The 19,376-nt window shown below is 36.6% G+C and overlaps 1 protein-coding gene across 3 annotated transcripts in view; it reads left to right on the top strand.

The window, feature by feature from the left end:
- The window catches only part of LOC137287364 (dorsal-ventral patterning tolloid-like protein 1), a 207,048-nt gene that overhangs the window by 49,609 nt on the left and 138,063 nt on the right, over window positions 1-19,376 (top strand). For all 3 annotated transcript variants that reach the window (XM_067819621.1, XM_067819620.1, XM_067819622.1), the window contains exon 2: window positions 6,636-6,720. In XM_067819621.1, the coding sequence (XP_067675722.1) occupies window positions 6,639-6,720 (82 nt within the window). In that variant the 5' untranslated portion in view covers window positions 6,636-6,638. The remainder of the gene's footprint in view (window positions 1-6,635; window positions 6,721-19,376) is intronic.

The raw sequence follows: 19,376 nt of genomic DNA, 5'->3' as shown, positions 1-19,376 counted from the left end.
AGGTCAGTCCTGGGATGTTTTCAGTTCACTTTGTTTATATTACAATATACCATGTGCTGACACTTTAAACAATTAAAAGATTATGTGTTCCTCAGTGTATGTATTTGTTGAGAGCTATCTTTGTTTTGTTACCCAGAATAACCATGCCCGCACATAAACCAATGTCATGACAGGTGTTTGAATCCAGAATCTCAGAAAAAAATTTAACAAGTAACAAACATCTCCTGCGGCAAAGCTAACTGTGTAACTCCATACCAGAAGGGAGTATTTCTTGTTTCAACCTGCTCCTTAAAACATTTCAAGACTATAGTTGAAACATTTACATGATCATTATTTTCAAACAGCAGCACAACTGTCAGACATCTAGTGTAAGCTTCATGTACACAGGACAGCTGCTGTTGATGGGTGTACAGGCCTGGTATAAATATAGTATGTGTAGATTTACATAGGCAAGAATATTGGGACAAGTTCCTTCTTGGTCAACGGTCGATATGCAGTATCACTGACAAAGTTCTTTATATGCAGAATGATGAAATATTTAGCAAATCATTCATCACTACATTTATTTCTTATTGAAGATATTTTTTGCATTGCTTAAAATGAAAATTCACCACATGGGAATTATAAGCTTAACCTTGTGCAAACGAAGTCATGCTGAATATTTTTTCCAATTGTGAAATGTGAAGATTGTTGATATGGGCTTTTAATTTAGAATGAGCATTATATGTTTTGTGCATGTGAATAATACAATTTGGGATGCTGTTTTCACATAGTGATCTGAAAGCTCCGACTACTATGAGTCAGTGTTGGAGTATAATGCCAAGTGTAACATTGGTATCATTTATTAATTGTCCTGATGACTGCAGGTTGTATGTTTTTATAACTACCACATTGTGTCTGAGAAGACCGAGATAAACAAGTGTGGGTAAACAAAAGATGCTGTCACAGAAGTTTTTCGTGTAAAAAATTCATGTACTGGAGGTATAGCAAGGTGTGTGTCTTGTAATAAATGAATTCACATTTCCTATTTGTTCAATCATTGGAAACTAATGTAGAGATGGGAAACTGAACTCAAATGATCATTTGAGAACTTGAATGTTTGATTTCATGACGATCATTTATCATTCAGAGCAACCTGTAGTTGTTTAAGATGTCTGTATTGGATGTGAGTGAGTTGGTTTAGTTTTATGCTGCTTTTGGTAATATTCCAGCATTATCATAGCAGGGGACGCCAGGAATGGGCTTCACACACTGTACTCATATGGGGAATCAAACGTGGGTTTTCGATGTGACGAGTAAATGCTTTAACCACTGGACGACCCCAGTGCTCCAGGTGAGCGTAAAAGTAGGGACAGGAAGGGCAAGCTGCATACATTGAATGCATGTGTTGATGTAAGCCTCAGTCATCAACATGACCAGCAAATGCTTTGACAAGGTGCCCCACCAGACAATCAAGGCAGGGGAACTACTAAAACTAGTATGACTAAGACGCAAGACCAGTGAACCAGCCCAATAAGTACCTAATGCTTCCTGCAGTTTCCTGCATGCCTGTTCTCTTCCATGTTCTGAGCTCCAATTCCTATGCAGGTTCACTGTTTATGAGCAACATCAATAGCCACAATCAATTGTTGTTTTACAAAGAATGGATCTTACCCCCATGGGAACAGCTTTGACAGTTGAGCTGAGCACATACAAAATCTGCATTTCAATTTCATCAGAAATAAAAATGGACTTGACATTTTCAAATATCCTCAAATCCCTTCTGATGGACTGCTGTGGATGAATAAAAAAAATGACATCCATGCTTTTCGATTATATTGGCAGCAATGTATTGTTATAATAGGTTTGTAGCCTGTTTGAGGGAATGTATGCTGTTCCATATTCAACACCTGAGTTAGATGCTGCAAATATCCCCTGACAATGCTTCTGTGTAACAACCAAGAACTCCTAACTGTGTTTTCTTGATTGCTGTATATCACCTTGGCCTAAGACAATCACAAAGACATTATTTTACTCTATGATATATTAGGTAGGTTAATAACTACCACTATGCAAGGTATTGGGTTTTATGAAGAGTAATATTCCATGTATTGCTTGCCAATTGGTAGCATCTCATCCTGGGAAACCCTGAGAGTTGCAATAACCCAGTTTGATTTCCCATATGGGTGCCATGTGTGAAGACAATTTCTTGTGTAAAAGTTATGAAATACTTTGAATAACAATTAAAGTGGCATACCCTCTCTACACCTGAATTGCCCTCTCTACACCAGAATTATGGAAACCAGTTGCAATATTTTATGGGATTTATGTTCTCTCTTCCAGAGACCTAGGTCCATGAAATGCCCATGACGTATCTTGTTTTGCTAGTAGGATGTCAGGACACAGTGATGGTTGGAGTACCAGTAAAGCTTCATACAGACTCTAGATGTTGACTTTGTGTGCTTCGAAGGGTGGCCATCTGGTCTCAGTTGTCTTCCGGGTTATACATGTACATGCCCTGGCCAGTCATTAGCAGCCAAAGGATCTACATATTTTCTTTCACCAAATTAAGACCACCATGTCTGTTCCAGGGAAAAGTTGTTTGTTTCTTCATTTAAGATGTGTGAAGGCATCTCTCAGGGAAACTCTGGAATCTCTCACCACATTTCTGGCAGGCTTGACCTGTGCTAATGAGTCAAAACTTTCCTGTTTTATTATGTTCTCTGGAAACAAAGTGCTAGTGTTAGAAGTATATGGTTTAAGGCTATATACATTTGGGCTGCCATAAGAATTGAAAGTTTCTTAATTTTAAAATCTAAAGTGAAAAATACCTTTCCATACTCATTCATCAGAAATATAATCCTAAAGCAGAGTCGACTACATCACACCATGATCACAGGCCTTAAGACTGACGTGATGGTGTAATCTGATGGTGGTGACACTTGGAAGGGTTTAGCAGCTGGCCATTGGTCAATTGTTGGTTATACTGACTTCTGGACATGGAAGAAGTACTCTCATGTAGTGTTCAAATGTATATACAGTGGAAGCTGCCAAAACTGGCATCTGTCCAATCTGGCAAGTTGTCAACACTGGCATAAAATCTCAGTCCCATCCTTGGCTTGTATATTTATCGTCAGCTCTACAATCCAGCACATTGTCTAAACCAGATAAATTCTTCAGTCCCAATGAGTGCCAGTGTAGATAGCCTCCACTGTACTGACTTACTCTCTATACAATTTGTAGAGACAAGAGATACACACATTCATGTCCATCATAGCCTCAAATCATGATTTATCCTCTGGGAGTGTTTGCAGAAGCAGAACAAGCTTACTGTTGTGTTTGCCTATATTGACTTGATTAACACGTTTTTAGATAACTAAATATCTGTATCATGTTAAGTCTCATAGTAGAACCTAATACAGATGAAGGCAATATTTCATGATAGTAGTGATATTTTGTCTATTTTAACATGGTAGTGCCACATATGTAAAAGCTTGTGTATAAGTGATACAGACTATGACCTAATCCCTTTAGTTTGCAAATGCAAAGCCTGCTGCCTGTAGACAATGCAATATATACAGGGAACACAACTGGATGTGTATGGCAACTGCAGCCTAAAGAAGGATGAATATATATAGCTAGGTCACAGGATGATGTTATTGGTTGGATCGTAACAGGCAGCTTAGAAGAAAAGATTGGAGAATGCTTATAGCGGATTATCTTAACAGGATGATGGAAGATTAGGCTGTTAACTGACAGGAACATCTGTGGCATTAAGCCTTGGTAAACATTGTATATTTGTAACATGTTTATCAGTCAAATAAATCTTTCTGTAAGGGGAGCTATATACAACAGACTGATCGTTGGGATGATAATGACTTCTTATGGAACAAGTATATCCAATCTAATGTCTGGCATTATTTTTATTATAGTAGGAATTGATAAATAAGTTTGAGAAGCTGTCTGAATCCATCAACAGAGGGAATATGGAACTTGTTTATGTTTCATAGCAAATTTGCCTTTATCAAGGACAGATAGTTATTGCGAGTTTGTGCAAAGTAAAGCTATGACAGTGATTGTCAGGAAGATTTATAGCTTGCTGTAATGATTGGCTGATGTGTGGTAATAAAGCAGTCTGACTGGGGAAATATTAACCTTTACTACCTTACAGTTATTACATAGCATTGTTAGGGGAGTCTGACAGAGATAATACCATATAGTGGGACAGTATGGTATAATTTGTCATACAAGAAAATGACTATGATTCCATACCTGTTCACTTTATTAAATACATTCCCTTTAAATCCATTGATCTTTCATCCATTTTTGACTAGATAAAAATATTATCTTGAGGAATCCTTTCCATGTCTGACTGATGACTTGAATGTCATATAGTTTTTAGTTTCCTTGTCCGATGAAGAGACATCATTACATTTTAATACGGCCATCCATTAAGGGTGACCACAGAGGGGGAAACAACTATTGTGATAGTGCTTGTCTGATGCAGCATACTATTGTGATAGTGCTAGTCTGTTGCAGCATACTGTTGTGATAGTGCTAGTCTGTTGCAGCATACTGTTGCAATAGTGCTTGTCTGATGCATTGTACTATTGTGATAGTGCTAGTCTGTTGCAGCATACTGTTGTGATAGTGCTAGTCTGTTGCAACGTACTGTTGTGATAGTGCTAGTCTGTTGCAGCATACTGTTGTGATAGTGCTAGTCTGTTGCAGCATACTGTTGTGATAGTGCTAGTCTGTTGAAGCATACTGTTGTGATAGTGCTAGTCTGTTGCAGCATACTGTTGTGATAGTGCTAGTCTGTTGCAGCATACTGTTGTGATAGTGCTAGTCTGTTGCAGCATACTATTGTGATAGTGCTGGTTTGTTGCAGCATAATATCTGTTGCAATAACTGTTACAAAAGGGGTTTTTCCTTGAATTGTTTCATGTCATTTACAAATTGAATGTATAGATTATATGAAAAAGAAGCAAGCTAAAATAGACATGAAACATGAAACCCAGATCAGTTGCAAGTAAACAGAGAACTAAATAAATCTGCAAGTCTGCAATGTAAAAGAACATAACTATTTGATAAATATATGTTGCTGCACATTTATCAATGAAAGCCAATTATTAAACTATCAATAGTCTCACAAACTGTTCATGAATTGATAGTTTTTGTTTCTACCATCAATTAATTGCTATCAGAGACTCGTTTGAGTGGCATTTTAGAAGTTGAGGCGTACAAATAGGACAAATTGTTATGGATAGCAACTTCTTTATTGTGCGATTGCGACGTTTCAGTACAGATTCTTGTACCATTGTCAAGCAGGAATGATGCATAAAATCCAGAACTTGTATACATATATACTAATAAAAACAACAATTGTGTTTTCTTTGTATACTATGTTATCTCATTGTTGTTTTTAAGTATATGTGTATGCAAGTTCTGGATTTTATGCATCATTCCTGCTTAACAACGGTACAAGAATCTGTACTGAAATGTTGCAATCGCACAATAAAGAAGTTTTTATCCATAACAATTTGTCCTATTTATCAGAGACTCAACAATTACAATCCATCAATAGGTCCAAACCACCCAGCATATGACTGAAAAGATTGAATTTTGAGGTAAAGAAAGGAAAACTGATGTAAATTGTATTTTATGAGTAAGAGGTATATAACCAAACTGATGCTTGGAGGCTTCTATTTTGGACTAAAAATCAAGAAATCAGGTAAACAGCATCATGTTATAAGGATGAATTTATATATTACCAAAGTGAAATGACCTTGACTATTTGTACTTGTGTAATTTACAATCACTTGGTGTACTTTGATATCATCCACAAGTACAGAAAATTTTCTTAGTTAAGTTATGTAATCCTTTGAGTTTTGTTTGTGTCATGTTTGTATGCATATGATCATATGTAAATGTTGAACTTACGGTTATGCATATAGTCTCTCAGCCCTCAGAGGTTTCTCAGAAGTGTTCATGAAATGGATGGCATATTTGTCTTTGCAAACTGTTGATATGCAAGCAGATTGGTTGCTAACCTGCAGTGTTGTAGAATAAACAGACCTGAGTGTTAGTTAGACCAATCTTGAAATACGGAACATGTGTGCTGTCCCAATCAAGTGTGTAATGACGTAAAATACTCTAAAAAGTGTTACAAATTATCTTTGTAAAGCAATGAAGGTCAAAATTTAATCTCACAAAACATTAGCTCTTGATTTAGCACAGTAAACATTGATGGTACACCATTTGCCAACAGGTTGATTAAAAATGTTTTATAGTTTTATAGGGCATTAGATATAAAATTGATTGAAAACAGCTGACAAACAGGTAATTATTTTGAGTTGAGCTTTGTGCAACATCCGTTCTGGGTGTATTCAAGACACAGATTTATGTCATTCTTGTTGAGTCATGTTCTATGTATATTCAGCATATCGTGTTCAGTTGCCTTCATTTTATAAGATAGAGACCAAATTTTACTCTTAGCTTTGAAAGTGATGTGTGTTTGTCTTCATGTGTGTGTGTATGCGCGCATGCGTGCGTTTTAGAGTTAATCTCACTGAACAGAAATTGTATGTATACATCAATAAAATCCTACTTGCTCACAGATGTCTTCATTCAAATGTATTTCTTCTTTTTTACAGAAAATGTACAGATTTGAAAACAATTTTGTGGTGTGGACTTACATCCTGCTCATATGTCTTTCCATTGGATATGTATCTGCAGAAAGTGAGTACCCTTTTCTGTTGGTAGAAATTAGTGTCTTGCTTTCAGTCACATGTTACAGTAAGGACATATCACCAAGGAAATCAGAGCCTTGTCATCCCAGTGTCACATGGTAAATGAATTACCTGCTTGTGCTCTGACAGTGATGTTTCCCAGGGTACTGACACAAACTCATCTCATCATTTGACGGAAACGTTTGAGTGACATTACTGAAATCAGTCCATTCAAGATGACACCAGACTTGGAGTTTATTCTAGTCATGCTGGTACAGTGAAACTGTATATTACCTATAGATATATGTCTTTGCGTGCATGTGTGTGTGTGTGGGGGTTGCATGCGCATGCATGCGTGCGTGCGTGCGTGTGTGCGTGCGTGCGTGCATGCGTGCGTGTGTGCTAGTGTGAATGCAATTGCATCAGAATTTTACCCAGTGGATTATTTGTCCACAAACATACAGCTCCAGAATAAGGTCTTATATTACTATATCATCTATTTAAGATCCTTAGAGTTTCCTGAAAGAAAGTTTTAGGGTTAGTGTAATTGTTTGTCCGGATTTCCCAAGATGGGACAGTGTAGTCACTGCTGATTTTTAATCTGTTTAGTTTTGTTTCATAGTGACTAGAAGCATGGTAGTTTGACTATTACAGAGTTATTACAGTTGTTTGTGCAACATTCAGCCTGAGTATGTGTGTTTATAGACATCATATACCTGAGGTACTCACACATATAGGACAAGAACCAGTGTGAGTCAACTTCTGCATATAGTCCACTTTGCATTGTGGGTGGACCATCGTATTTGTAACATCTACTGTATTGTCACGTCTCGTCAGAGACTATTGGACTAGTAAAGCTTAAACTTCACATGCTTCTTCCGTCCTACCAATGATGACTTGCTGATTTCTGAACTTCTTCTATCTTTCATGTGATAATGTAGTTTCATGTTTAACTCTATACACTTCTTCCATGTATTCACAGGGAACTCAAATCTGACACCTATTTGGTCTCGAGACCACCTCATCTGTTACATATCCGTAAAGATTCAGAATAACTGAACGGGTAAACTGCACTTTACGGGTCCCCGGAAGTGTACGTGACAGACATGCGCAGAAGCCATATTTACATCGAAGCGAGCACTAACGCTGACGCCATTTTTTGTTTACTCCGGCGAGTAACTGCCGCTGTTTTATGGCCTTGTTTGACCTATTAAATTACCTTTGGGTTATAATCGAGAAACAGCTCAAGACCTTCATTCCTCAACATTATTTTAGGGTCAGTATTATGTCATGGTATTGTCAATTGCAGTGTTTATTCATTTTTTAAGATCACGATACAACTTCCCAGTGCTAACCGAATGTATGATTTTTTTGCAATCTCATATTTCAACAGAATGGGGGGTTTTAGGGGGGCAGGTGCCCCCCTACATTATTTTTACATATTACTTATCATTTCTTTTCTATTCCTAATAAACAAAAAGAGGTAAGTGTATTTGATGTCTAATATCAAAACGCTTCACTTACATTACAAGAACAAACCTCCGCTTGCATTAAATTCATCCGAATCCTGAACACCATTTTCTTTAATTTCAATTTCAATCATTTTAAAGTATGCATGGTTTTTGGGGGGGTCAAACGCACGGCGGATAAACGCAACAAATGTTACAAAAGGATCATCAAAACAACGTAAATAGTTTTACCTCACGATGAACTATCAAACAATCCTTTCGCAGTTCCATACCTGGGCAGGGACGCTTTCACCACTCTCCACGTACTCTCAGTTTTATATGTGCACACACCATTCTCTGCATTCACAAATTCCTTACTATGATTTACTGTCGCATGCACATATCCCATCTCATTCAAGTTGTGGCATTCCTAGTAACCCACTACCTTATTTGGAACATTCGACACGTGCGTCCACATTTGACCAATCAGAGAAAAGGAACGTCATGAGGATTTCCCTTTGATTCCTAACGATTGGATTAATGTTTTGGAGGATTACTAAAATTCGTGTTTAAAACTCTCGTCTTTCAGACGAAGTTTTAAACTGAACTTTTGCCAGTAAACTCGAAAATGACCTCTAAATTCGTCTAAAATGCCTCCTAACGGAGATCAGCCAGGTCTCGCGTGCTTTTCTTTTATATATGACGCGCTGCGCGCGTCGCTTACTGCCAAAGGCAGTAAAACAAAAAAACATAAAACATAAACATAAAACATAAAACAGCTTACTGCCGAAGGCGCGTACACGTTACTATAGAATACATTCTACTTCCGGGTGACTGCCGAAGGCAGGGACCCGTAAACTGCAGGTTAAACTCAGCATATGACTGTACAACACTTCAACTTTCCAGTAGTTGACTTGCCCTTTTTTTTTCGTTTGATTACAGTATTAATATTTACCCCTCAGTGTTTGTGCCAAGGTTTGTTATTTTTTTAAAAAAAATATATTGTCATTGTCAGCGTCCTTGTGTCTGTTTATTTCATCTTTTGACTACATGTGAAGGTGAGCTACAGTGCTGTATCACTATTTGTCCCCCTTTTGGTCCTGTTTAGTAAATGTGAAAAGCAAGAAAGTGTTGGTCCATATAGTTTGCAAACATGGAGGGACATTAGAAGATGAGACCTTTTAAGAAAATCAATCTGGAGATTATGATAGTGTTGAAACCTTTATACATTTTTTGCTTCATCATTTGTCATTTTATAATGACAATGTTTTACACTCTTGACATCACAAGGAATGAAATGTAGGATTACTTGCTTCATTGCTAGAGGTCATCATCAAAGTCAGAAGAGGGGATTTCTTCATTAGGATGTGCCTGGGGCTGTTGTAGATCTCAAAGGTCATCATTACTGACTGCTACAAAGGCATCTCGTGACACGGAATGGATTCTTTCAATGAGAGACTGTTTTTTAATGTACATTAGAAAATTTCTGCCATGCTCTGAAAGATTTGTGATATATGTAGATCATTAGAGAATAATTGCTGTCAGTTTTATTTCATGGTTAAAAAATATCACTTGTTCGCCCTCAAGAAGGACTACTTCTTGTTGGCAGCTTCAAACCAGTAGCCTGTTACCATCAAAGTTGATTGTGCAATCTGTACATCTTCAGAACTATCGATGCTGTCTATTTTTTGCTCAGCGATCTTGGAGATATTGATAGTTTGGCCAACAGCATAGATCCGATGATTATAGCGAGCAATAGTAAAGATCTGAGTATTTGATCAAGCTTATATAAACCTGTACCATGGGGATTTGGGCAAAGGCTGTATCATTTAAAATGTTTGACAAAATTACATTCTTTTACTTGCTTTTGGCCTGCAGCTAAAGATCTTCAGGGTTCTTGGGCGAATTGTTCAGTTTTGGCACGCAGAGCTCGATCCAGATCTTGAAGATTGGGTAGAAATCTTATAAATGTTTAGTTAATGGATGAATCCCAGGGAACATGTCTCTGCACTTTGTACACAGAAGGCCATGCTTAGATCATGTAATAGCAGCTAATGATACACAAGTACACAGCATAAGTTCAAGGGCCATGGACAGAACGGGAGGAAAGGAGCCTTTTTCTATTGTTGCAAGACACTTTGAAAGGAAGTTTTGTTTTGCCCATTTACCTAATTAACTCTTTTCAATACTAGTTGTAATTGAATATTTTAAGTATTACTCAATTAATGTTTCACCAAAAAAATAATTCAGAATTGGCAGTGTAGGTGACCTGTTGACAAAGGTTTTAGTTGTATGTCTGGTTTGTTTGTTGTGTAATGCTGTAATCAGTAAGTAATATTCCACCTATATGACAGCAATCTGTCATTAATCAAGTCTGGACTAGAAAATCCAGTGATCAACAGCATGAGCATCAATCTACCCAATTCAGATACAATGGCGTGTCAACCAAGTTAGCAAACCTGACCACTTGATCCCATTACTCACCTCTTAAGAGGGTTGCTGAAGATGAATTCTAAACTGGATCTTAATTGGTCTGTATGTCAGAAACAATGATCTACCATCATTTATGCATCATAAAGTGTTATGTAAAACACCAATATGAGCTTGATGTAGGGAGCAACTTAATGGAGTTGGTGGTCAGGCATGGAATGTAGCTCAAAACATCAATCACTTGATTACTTGGATTACTGTCTGGTGATCTTGGAATATGAGCATGTGTAAATGTAAACATATATAAGCAAAAGTCTGTTGACTAAATTTTTTTTTTCAAAACAATCATAATGACTTTTCTGCTAATTGACAACATTGTCTCAGGGCTGCCAATTTGCTAAAGTCTTGTGTGTGTTTTACCTCTGCAATATGTCTGACATACGAGATGAACGTCATCGTCACATCAGAAACATTGAAAGGGATTTTATCACCACTTTTAGTGACAATTAGTTCAGCCTCAAGCCTTCTAAGATGATAGCATGGGAGAATTTTCATTGCCCACTGGCATCAAAGTTGAAACTTAACCTCTTTTCACCATCCTCAGAATCTATTGTCTGAGAGTGCCAATGTTCGATTTGTTGACACCAGTTTTTAAATGTGATGACATGACTGATGGACAACTTTGTGATTGACAATGTATACAAAATTCACCGTGCCCTGGTATTCTGTTGTATTTTCAGTGTGCAGATTTACTCTTGATGGCACATGGGAGACACTTGAAAAAACATCACATTACAAGACATTCTGTGTGTTGATTGTAGTTGTTTTTAGTATTTGGAATTCTGTTATCTTTGATAGTACTTTTTACATAGCATTTTCTCTATCATAGTATAGAAATTCTCTTGTACTGTCATGTTATTTTCTCTAATTTTATGTCAGAATGCATGCAATTTGTTGTAGTTCTTACTCTCATGTTTTGGCATAAAATAGGTCTTTTTGTTATTAGATGTCAATCAGGTTATTGCCAAATCTGTTTTAGCATGCTATCGATATCTAAGTCTGTTTGAAAAGTAATAAATATTGCCCACTCAAAATTCAAGAAATACTTCCAAAAATAGTGTGTTGCAAACATGTCATTCTGTTTCCACAAATGATTTGTTCCAACAAAAATTTTGTTATCCAGCAATTGATTCAGTGTTTCGATCTTGACTGTCATCTTTCCAACTGTGCTGGAAGGATGAACAAACAGAAAAGTACAACCAGAACATAACTGAATGTGTGTGTCAGCATTATTCAGACAAATTAGAACATTGTGTTAATATCCTTTTTGTGGATGAAATCCTTGAAACTTCAAGTTTGTGATGGATGTAAATGTGTAATTATTGTGCTCCCAGAAGGATCTAAACTTTATGGAATATTCCCTGTCAAAATTAGTTTTATGATGTCATGATACAGTGTATATTAACATTTCCAAAAAAAACCTGCTTGTCTGATTGGCCACCATGATATAGGTGATGGCATATATGAATCTGTTATTCAGGCCAGCCTTGAGAACATAACAGGCTGTACATAGCACTTTTATTGTTCATAGACACAAGTTTTGTTCTGATTGATTTGACATTAAGAGGAACAATAGGGAATTGCGACTCCGCCATCTATCAAGTATGTTCATCTTGGAAGACCTAATGTATCTGATAATGCTTGGCTGCATTTCATTTTGCTGGTGATCCTGGAAGCCTATTAAATGTGTTAAGTTGGATGAAAAATGGCATCAGTAGCAACCGACAATACTGTTACAGAATATATCAACTTGGCTAGCATGCGCATTGATGAGCGTAAATTTCGCGAGCTGTTAGATCCAAAACCAAAATCAATACTTGTGGGTAATTTAAGTTCCATGTACATCATTGCCTCTTGTAGGCCACGGCACTAGGAGTGCTCATTTGGCAACTATGATGTTTGCCTAATCAAGAATATTTCGGCAAGTTCATGCACAAATAGATCATAAAATGCCAGAGACAGTGTGAGTTAATTAGCCAACAGTTTTATATTTCTTGCTTGCAAGGTTTTGTCCACAATTTTTCAAACTCGAAAGATTATAAAACATTTGCATAGCATCTCTAAAGTAAAAAATCTCTCTAGAATTGTTTATGTTTTATCTTCTCTGATCACCCACTGTTATTCTTTGATCCCATTGACAGAAATTATATTTTTTAACTTCTTCTGAAAGACAAATGTAATAAAAAATATTCAAGTGCTGTAATTGCTTTTTGTAAAGAACTGCTGAGGTTTTCAGGATATGTGGTCATGTGTTATGTTTGTGATCATCGGAAACTTTCAGCAGAAGCAGAGTTGCAGAACAAACTGTCACGATTCATGTACAGTAGTTATCTTGGAAGGGCATTTACAGTTATGTGTAAAAGGATTTATTGGCATAACATCCAAAAACATAATTGTATTAGACCTAGAATGTAGAATTCAAACCATGATGATGGCTATCTGAGAACTGTTTGGGATGCTATTCATTGGGTATTTGTATTTTTATATAACCATTGATAACTGTTGTGTAGCCAGTTTATCTCTCACATATTTCAAGGAAATTTGAGTTTCAATCCTAATGACGCATATTTTGATTAAGGACTGTGTTAACTGACCTTGAAATAATCTTCATTAGGAAGAAGTACTGGTCATGTTTTTTGGTTAATCATTGATTTTGTTGCTGCATTCTTTGTTGACTGCTCACAAACATGTCAGTTTATCAGAGAATCATGAACATACTGCTCCTAATATGGGGAAAAATGGATATCAGTAATAATAAATAATCAGTAGTTAGGAAGTATAACCTGGCTCTCTGACAGGCAGACAATGGTGAGTGGAAACTGAACCTTATAAAGATCTCTTAATTTGAAAGCCTGTAAATATTCGAGTGATGAATTCTGCAGGCGAATCTCTTCATTCCAGAATTATCTGTCACTTTTGTGATACACTTTTGGATATCGTATGGTTGTGCTCATATAAATATATTTGAACAAGGAGAAATCATACATTTGAAAATGTTTAGCAGATCTGTAGGTGTTGAGTGTCACATGTGCGGTGATTTCGTATGTTAAACAGATACTAAGATACAATGCTGCGTGCCCGGACATATAACATTCTTCTTCTGCTACAAGGGTTAATTTGGATGCAGTTTCCTTGACAGGACCACTTTGTCTGTAGGGGAATTTGTCATCAGCACAAGAATTACTGTGGGTTTTTCTTAAGCTAGTATAACCTTCACTTGCTGAAATAGATATCCTTCCTTCTAGCCACCCAAAAGATAGCCTGGTTTTGCTTTCTCAATGTTTCAATTTCTAATTGGTTACTTTCTTGTGATGTCAATACATTTTGAAATGTCAGGTGCTTATGCTATAACATAAAACAAAAAGTTAACTTTAATGATGTCAGTGTATTTAGCTTGGTCTACATTGTCTTTCAAAACTTTGGGTATAACAGTTTTCTACTTCTTACTTTGCTAGCTATGCTTAGTTAAAGAAACTTTATTAACTTTTCTAAGTCATGTTCTAATTGATTTCTTCAAAACAACATTTTGAACTAGATTAGATATGCTATGAATGATTATGGTCTACAATCAACATTTGCAAACTGTTTCAAGTTTTCCAAGTTATTGTTTCAGTACACAGGAAGAGTAACATAACATTGTAGATAACCAGGATATATACCTGTTAGTTTAATCTAGGATTTAGGTGTCTGCTGTTGCAGCACTAATGAAAAGTTAAAGAGCAAATTGTTATATTTTGTCTTTCTACATTGCCACCATATTGTCCTCAGAGTATTGGTGGGGTAACATGGCCTGGATATGGCATTTGTTTCTCTTCTAGAGGTAGTTTTGTTGTAGGAAACATCGGTGGAAATGTACATGTCTCTGATGGGATATACAAGGACTTGCTCAAGATTAGGCAGGTCTCTTTTGGAATACGATTCCACCGTACAACATTCATATTGCAAATGCCATTGCTCAAAGGAGTGTATTGATGATTTTCTGTGAATAGATTGCTGCCTGTTGTCAGGAAAGTGTTTTTACCATGTTTTCCAGTCTGGTATTACCGAGGAAATGGTGCTTGTTATGATTACAAACTGATTCATTTAAAAAAATGTTTGGAATCTATGTACAATAAGAAAACTAGCTTAAATGTTCCTTTAATCATGAAAGACCATGTCATTCCATTTATTTTGCATCATCAAAATTTCATGTAGTGATCACAGGTTGTGAAACAGTACCATCACAGCTTGCTGCTGGAAATTCATGGTGTCCTCTGGTTCCTTTATATGATTTCCGATGATGGATACGAATATCTCAGTTGTCGAAAACGATCTGTCGTTGAGTTATTTATTAGCAGGGAATTGCTTTGTACACTTGAAATTAAATTCGTAGCCCACAATTTCCCATCGGTCATTGCTAGCTGTCTGTGCTAATGCTTGATGTGACAGAAGAATACAGGACTGCCCTAGATCAACATGCAGCCTTCTGCCTTGTATTGCATAACGTCATCTCGTCAGAGACATATGCATTATTGAGCAAGAGACTGGGAGTCACAATCATATAAACCAAAGTTCATGTTTATTTTTCATCTGTTGGGTTGATTCCCCACCAAGGAAATGATAGGAATGCTTCTCAAATGACTTTGTTATTTATGAGGATTCTCTTTGTAAAATTCTGTGAAATGGCTCCGATAACATTTATTTTGGTGCTGATGATCGAGCACTCAACTACAGTGCTGTGCAGAGTGAGATCTATGATGCACCTGGTAATGGGGATGTCACAGGAGCCAGTGCTCCTCTTTTATACATTTGTATCAGAGTTTCCAGTGGTGATGAAAATGCTTTGGAGTTAGGTGACCTTACAAGACAATCCATGTTTAACTTTGAAGATCCAAACATTGTCTTTTATGTTTCTGGCCCTATTTTTGTTGATGCTACAGCTATCACATTGTATGGCTCATTAGTGTGGGCACTGCGCATATTTGTCTCCCTTATTCATGCCAGCATCTGCTGATCCCAGGTTCCTCGTTTAGGTCTCTGAACACCCTACTCTGATTAACGGGTTTTCAGATGTGGTTGGGGATCAGGACAGAATTTTGTTTAGCCTTTATTACCTTCCATAATCTGTCATTTTTGGACCTTTGTACAACATTTTCCTGACATACCATGACATAACTGATGTACTGCTCAAGGTTGCTTTAAACTCAAAGGACTCATTTACATTTCATGCGTTGGCACAAACATAACGATATAAGAATAGAATAGATGTATTGAAAAGCACTCCTTGGATGCATGTTCTGATATACAGTATATTGTCAAGGTTTAAAGCCCATTTGTATGCACATCCCTTAGGCATAATTATCATGTTTCCTGTCAAAACATTCAAATCCATTTTAAGTGAAAAAGCAGTGAAACAACCAAATGTTCAACAGCTGCTTCACAGCTGCACATAATCATATAAAGCACTGTGCCATTCAATAATGAAGAACTGATTGTCTTTGCTTTTAGCTCACTTGATCCTTCCCTGCTCAATGTTGATGGTGCAGTTAAAAGTTGTTGCTTTCTAATTGTTCCTTCATTGACTAAAACATGCTAAGACAGTATTCAGTTGTTGCTTTCTAATTGTTCCTTCATTGACTAAAACATGCTAAGACAGTATTCGGTTGTTGCTTTCTAATTGTTCCTTCATTGGCTAAAACATGCTAAGACAGTATTCGGTTGTTGCTTTCTAATTGTTCCTTCATTGACTAAAACATGCTAAGACAGTATTCGGTTGTTGCTTTCTAATTGTTCCTTCATTGACTAAAACATGCTAAGACAGCATTCGGTTGTTGCTTTCTAATTGTTCCTTCATTGACTAAAACATGCTAAGACAGCATTCGGTTGTGGCTTTCTAATTGTTCCTTCATTGACTAAAACATGCTAAGACAGTATTCGGTTGTTGCTTTCTAATTGTTCCTTCATTGGCTAAAACATGCTAAGGCAGTATTCGGTTGTTGCTTTCTAATTGTTCCTTCATTGGCTAAAACATGCCAAGACAGTATTCGGTTGTTGCTTTCTAATTGTTCCTTCATTGGCTAAAACATGCTAAGATAGTATTCAGGGTAAGCAGTAAGAAATATTTGTCATTTGTGACAGTAAGTATTGTTTGAACAAGTTTTGTATGTTCTATACAATTTTAGGCAGCTTTATATTTCAGTTTATGAGTTCAGTGGATGACTACTGAAGAGGAAAAACTATTACAATAATGATAGTGTGTAGTAACATACTATTGCGGTAGCATTTGTCTGTTGCAACATACTATTGTGACAGCGTTAGTCTATTGCAACATACTATTGTGACAGTATTTGTCTATTGCGACATACTATTGTGACAGCATTAGACTATTGCAACATACTATTGTGATAGTGATGGTCTGTTGCAACATATTATTGTGATACCATTAGCCTATTGAAAGATACTACTGCGATAGCGATTGTCTACAGCAACATATCACTACAATAGTATATCACAGCATACTATTGTGACAGCATTAGTTTAATGTAACATACTGTTGTGATAAACATAGTCTATTGTAACATACTATTGTGATAGTGATAGGCTATTGCAACATACTATTGCGATGACATTAGTCTATTGCAACATCTGTTGCCACATGTTATTGTCCTTTAGTTGCCTCATTTCACATGATTTCCCAAATAAATGTATAGTTTAAATGATATAAACAGGTTGAAGTTATGTCAGTCGTTTTACATAACTGACAATAAAGTTGATACACAGACAAGTAGACAGCTAAAGCATAAATTTAATTGTTATTCACAATTTCAAACTTCAAGCCATGTTTGCTGCTATGTTTGTGTAAGAGGTAACAGCGGTGCATAACTCTAAACTGATTCATTAGTAGTTTTTAGTTTCAACCATTGATTGATTATTATCAGAAATATAACAATTGCAGTCCATCAATAGTTTGATGCATTGTTACAGCACTAATGAATTCTGTCGTTAGCATCATAGTGCAGAACAGAAATGACTACTGAGGATGCATAGATACATACCTGCAAAATATAATCAACATCCTGTATATCGTTGAAACGGGACCATTACACAGAGACATTTTATCACCATGGTACTATGTGGTCACGAGAATATGAGGATTTACACGGGCTGTATACATTATTTACATTTGTAGGTTGTGTCAAAAACAGATTAATCTGTGGGTGCATTTCACTGACTGATTCCACAGGTTGAACCTTGGTGACATTCATGAAGTGCAACCTTTCTAGCCAGGTAAAATGGAGACATGAGCAGAAAGTAATATCACCTTCATAACCCATATTCCAGTCTGTCAGTATCAATCATTACTTCTTGCAGTAACATTTTTGCTGAAGACAAGGTGGTGATTTAGGTGCCAAGGTGTCTAAAAAGTGTGAAAAGCAATGAAATATTTCTGTGTCTTGATGTAAAGCCAGCATATCATATATAACCTGAATCTAGCATCATTACTTTTTATCACACGTTTCCAGAATGGTAACACTCTGAACTCCATGATCAATGCAAGGTCAGGGAAAAGGTGCTGCCCAGGACTAAATCAAGCATTTATAAATGGCGTCTTTGTGCTTCACCCATGTATGAACCTGATTTTTGCCATTTCCGGGTACTAAGTGAATGAAATTGATGTGATGGATAATGTGGAACGACCATCTATTGGTGTACGACATCTCACAATTATTGCTATGAGAGAGTGTTACACAGAATTGGTTTTCAATATTGAACCATTTGTGCTTGATTAATTTCCCTCTTCTGGCTGATACAGTTATTTCTGATGTATAAACACAGCTAACTTTGATTGCTCAGCATTCCAAGTTTGATGCTTGAAGTTGAAATATATCAAATGAAAATTTAACTGTCCTGTGTTCTTCATCCAAATAAACTATATCAAAGCGTTTACTTTAAACTGATTCATTTTGAATATATTCATTCACGTTAATGTTAGTAATCATTTATCAGGTTGAACTATCAAAACTGAATTAATTTCAAAAGAAAACACACTGAATCAAAAATGTGACATGCAGTTTTGCAATGATGTAGATGTTATCTGTATCGAGACTGCCAAGTTTATCATCAACATCAGTGATGGGAGAAAATTGTCCCTTTCCTGTACCCTCTTGCACAGATTGTGCATGCAATATTTTATTCAGCAAGGGGAAATATTGGCCATTGAGATTCATTTCCGCCAAGTTATCTCTTTTACACATCAAAGACTTTTTTCGACTTGTCTGTACTTAGGGCTAAGCTATTGAATACCCCAGCCTGTTGTGGTGCTTCTCTCAGGTTGACTGGTCCCATGGGAAATTTGAGTTGTCTTTTGCCAGTCATACTATTTCCATCTTGAGTCTAACTCTTAAACATTATTACATTGCATGTTTGTATTTCTGCAGTCAGAACCGTGCAATGATATTGCTCTTTCATGTTCATACAGCAGCAGTTTGTAAAATTAGGGACATGAAAATCCAATCGTCAATCACATATCCCAGTTTCCTATCAGACGCCCATTCTGCTGGATTGAACGTAACACTGAGATGATGTGTGGAAGTCTTTTCTCATAAAACAAGCAGGTTGGAATGTCATCAGCTCTTTATCACGACCTTGAAGGGACCTACATGTGGGGTGGTTGAGAAAGTCATGTTGAAATATTTGGCTTTGGTATGGGAAGTATTAAATATGTTACACTACCTTTGATAGAAGATAA

The sequence above is a fragment of the Haliotis asinina genome, chromosome 6 (assembly GCF_037392515.1).
Source record: "Haliotis asinina isolate JCU_RB_2024 chromosome 6, JCU_Hal_asi_v2, whole genome shotgun sequence".
In the NCBI taxonomy this organism is placed as follows: domain Eukaryota; kingdom Metazoa; phylum Mollusca; class Gastropoda; order Lepetellida; family Haliotidae; genus Haliotis; species Haliotis asinina.
This window is presented reverse-complemented; position numbering and strand designations above follow the sequence as displayed.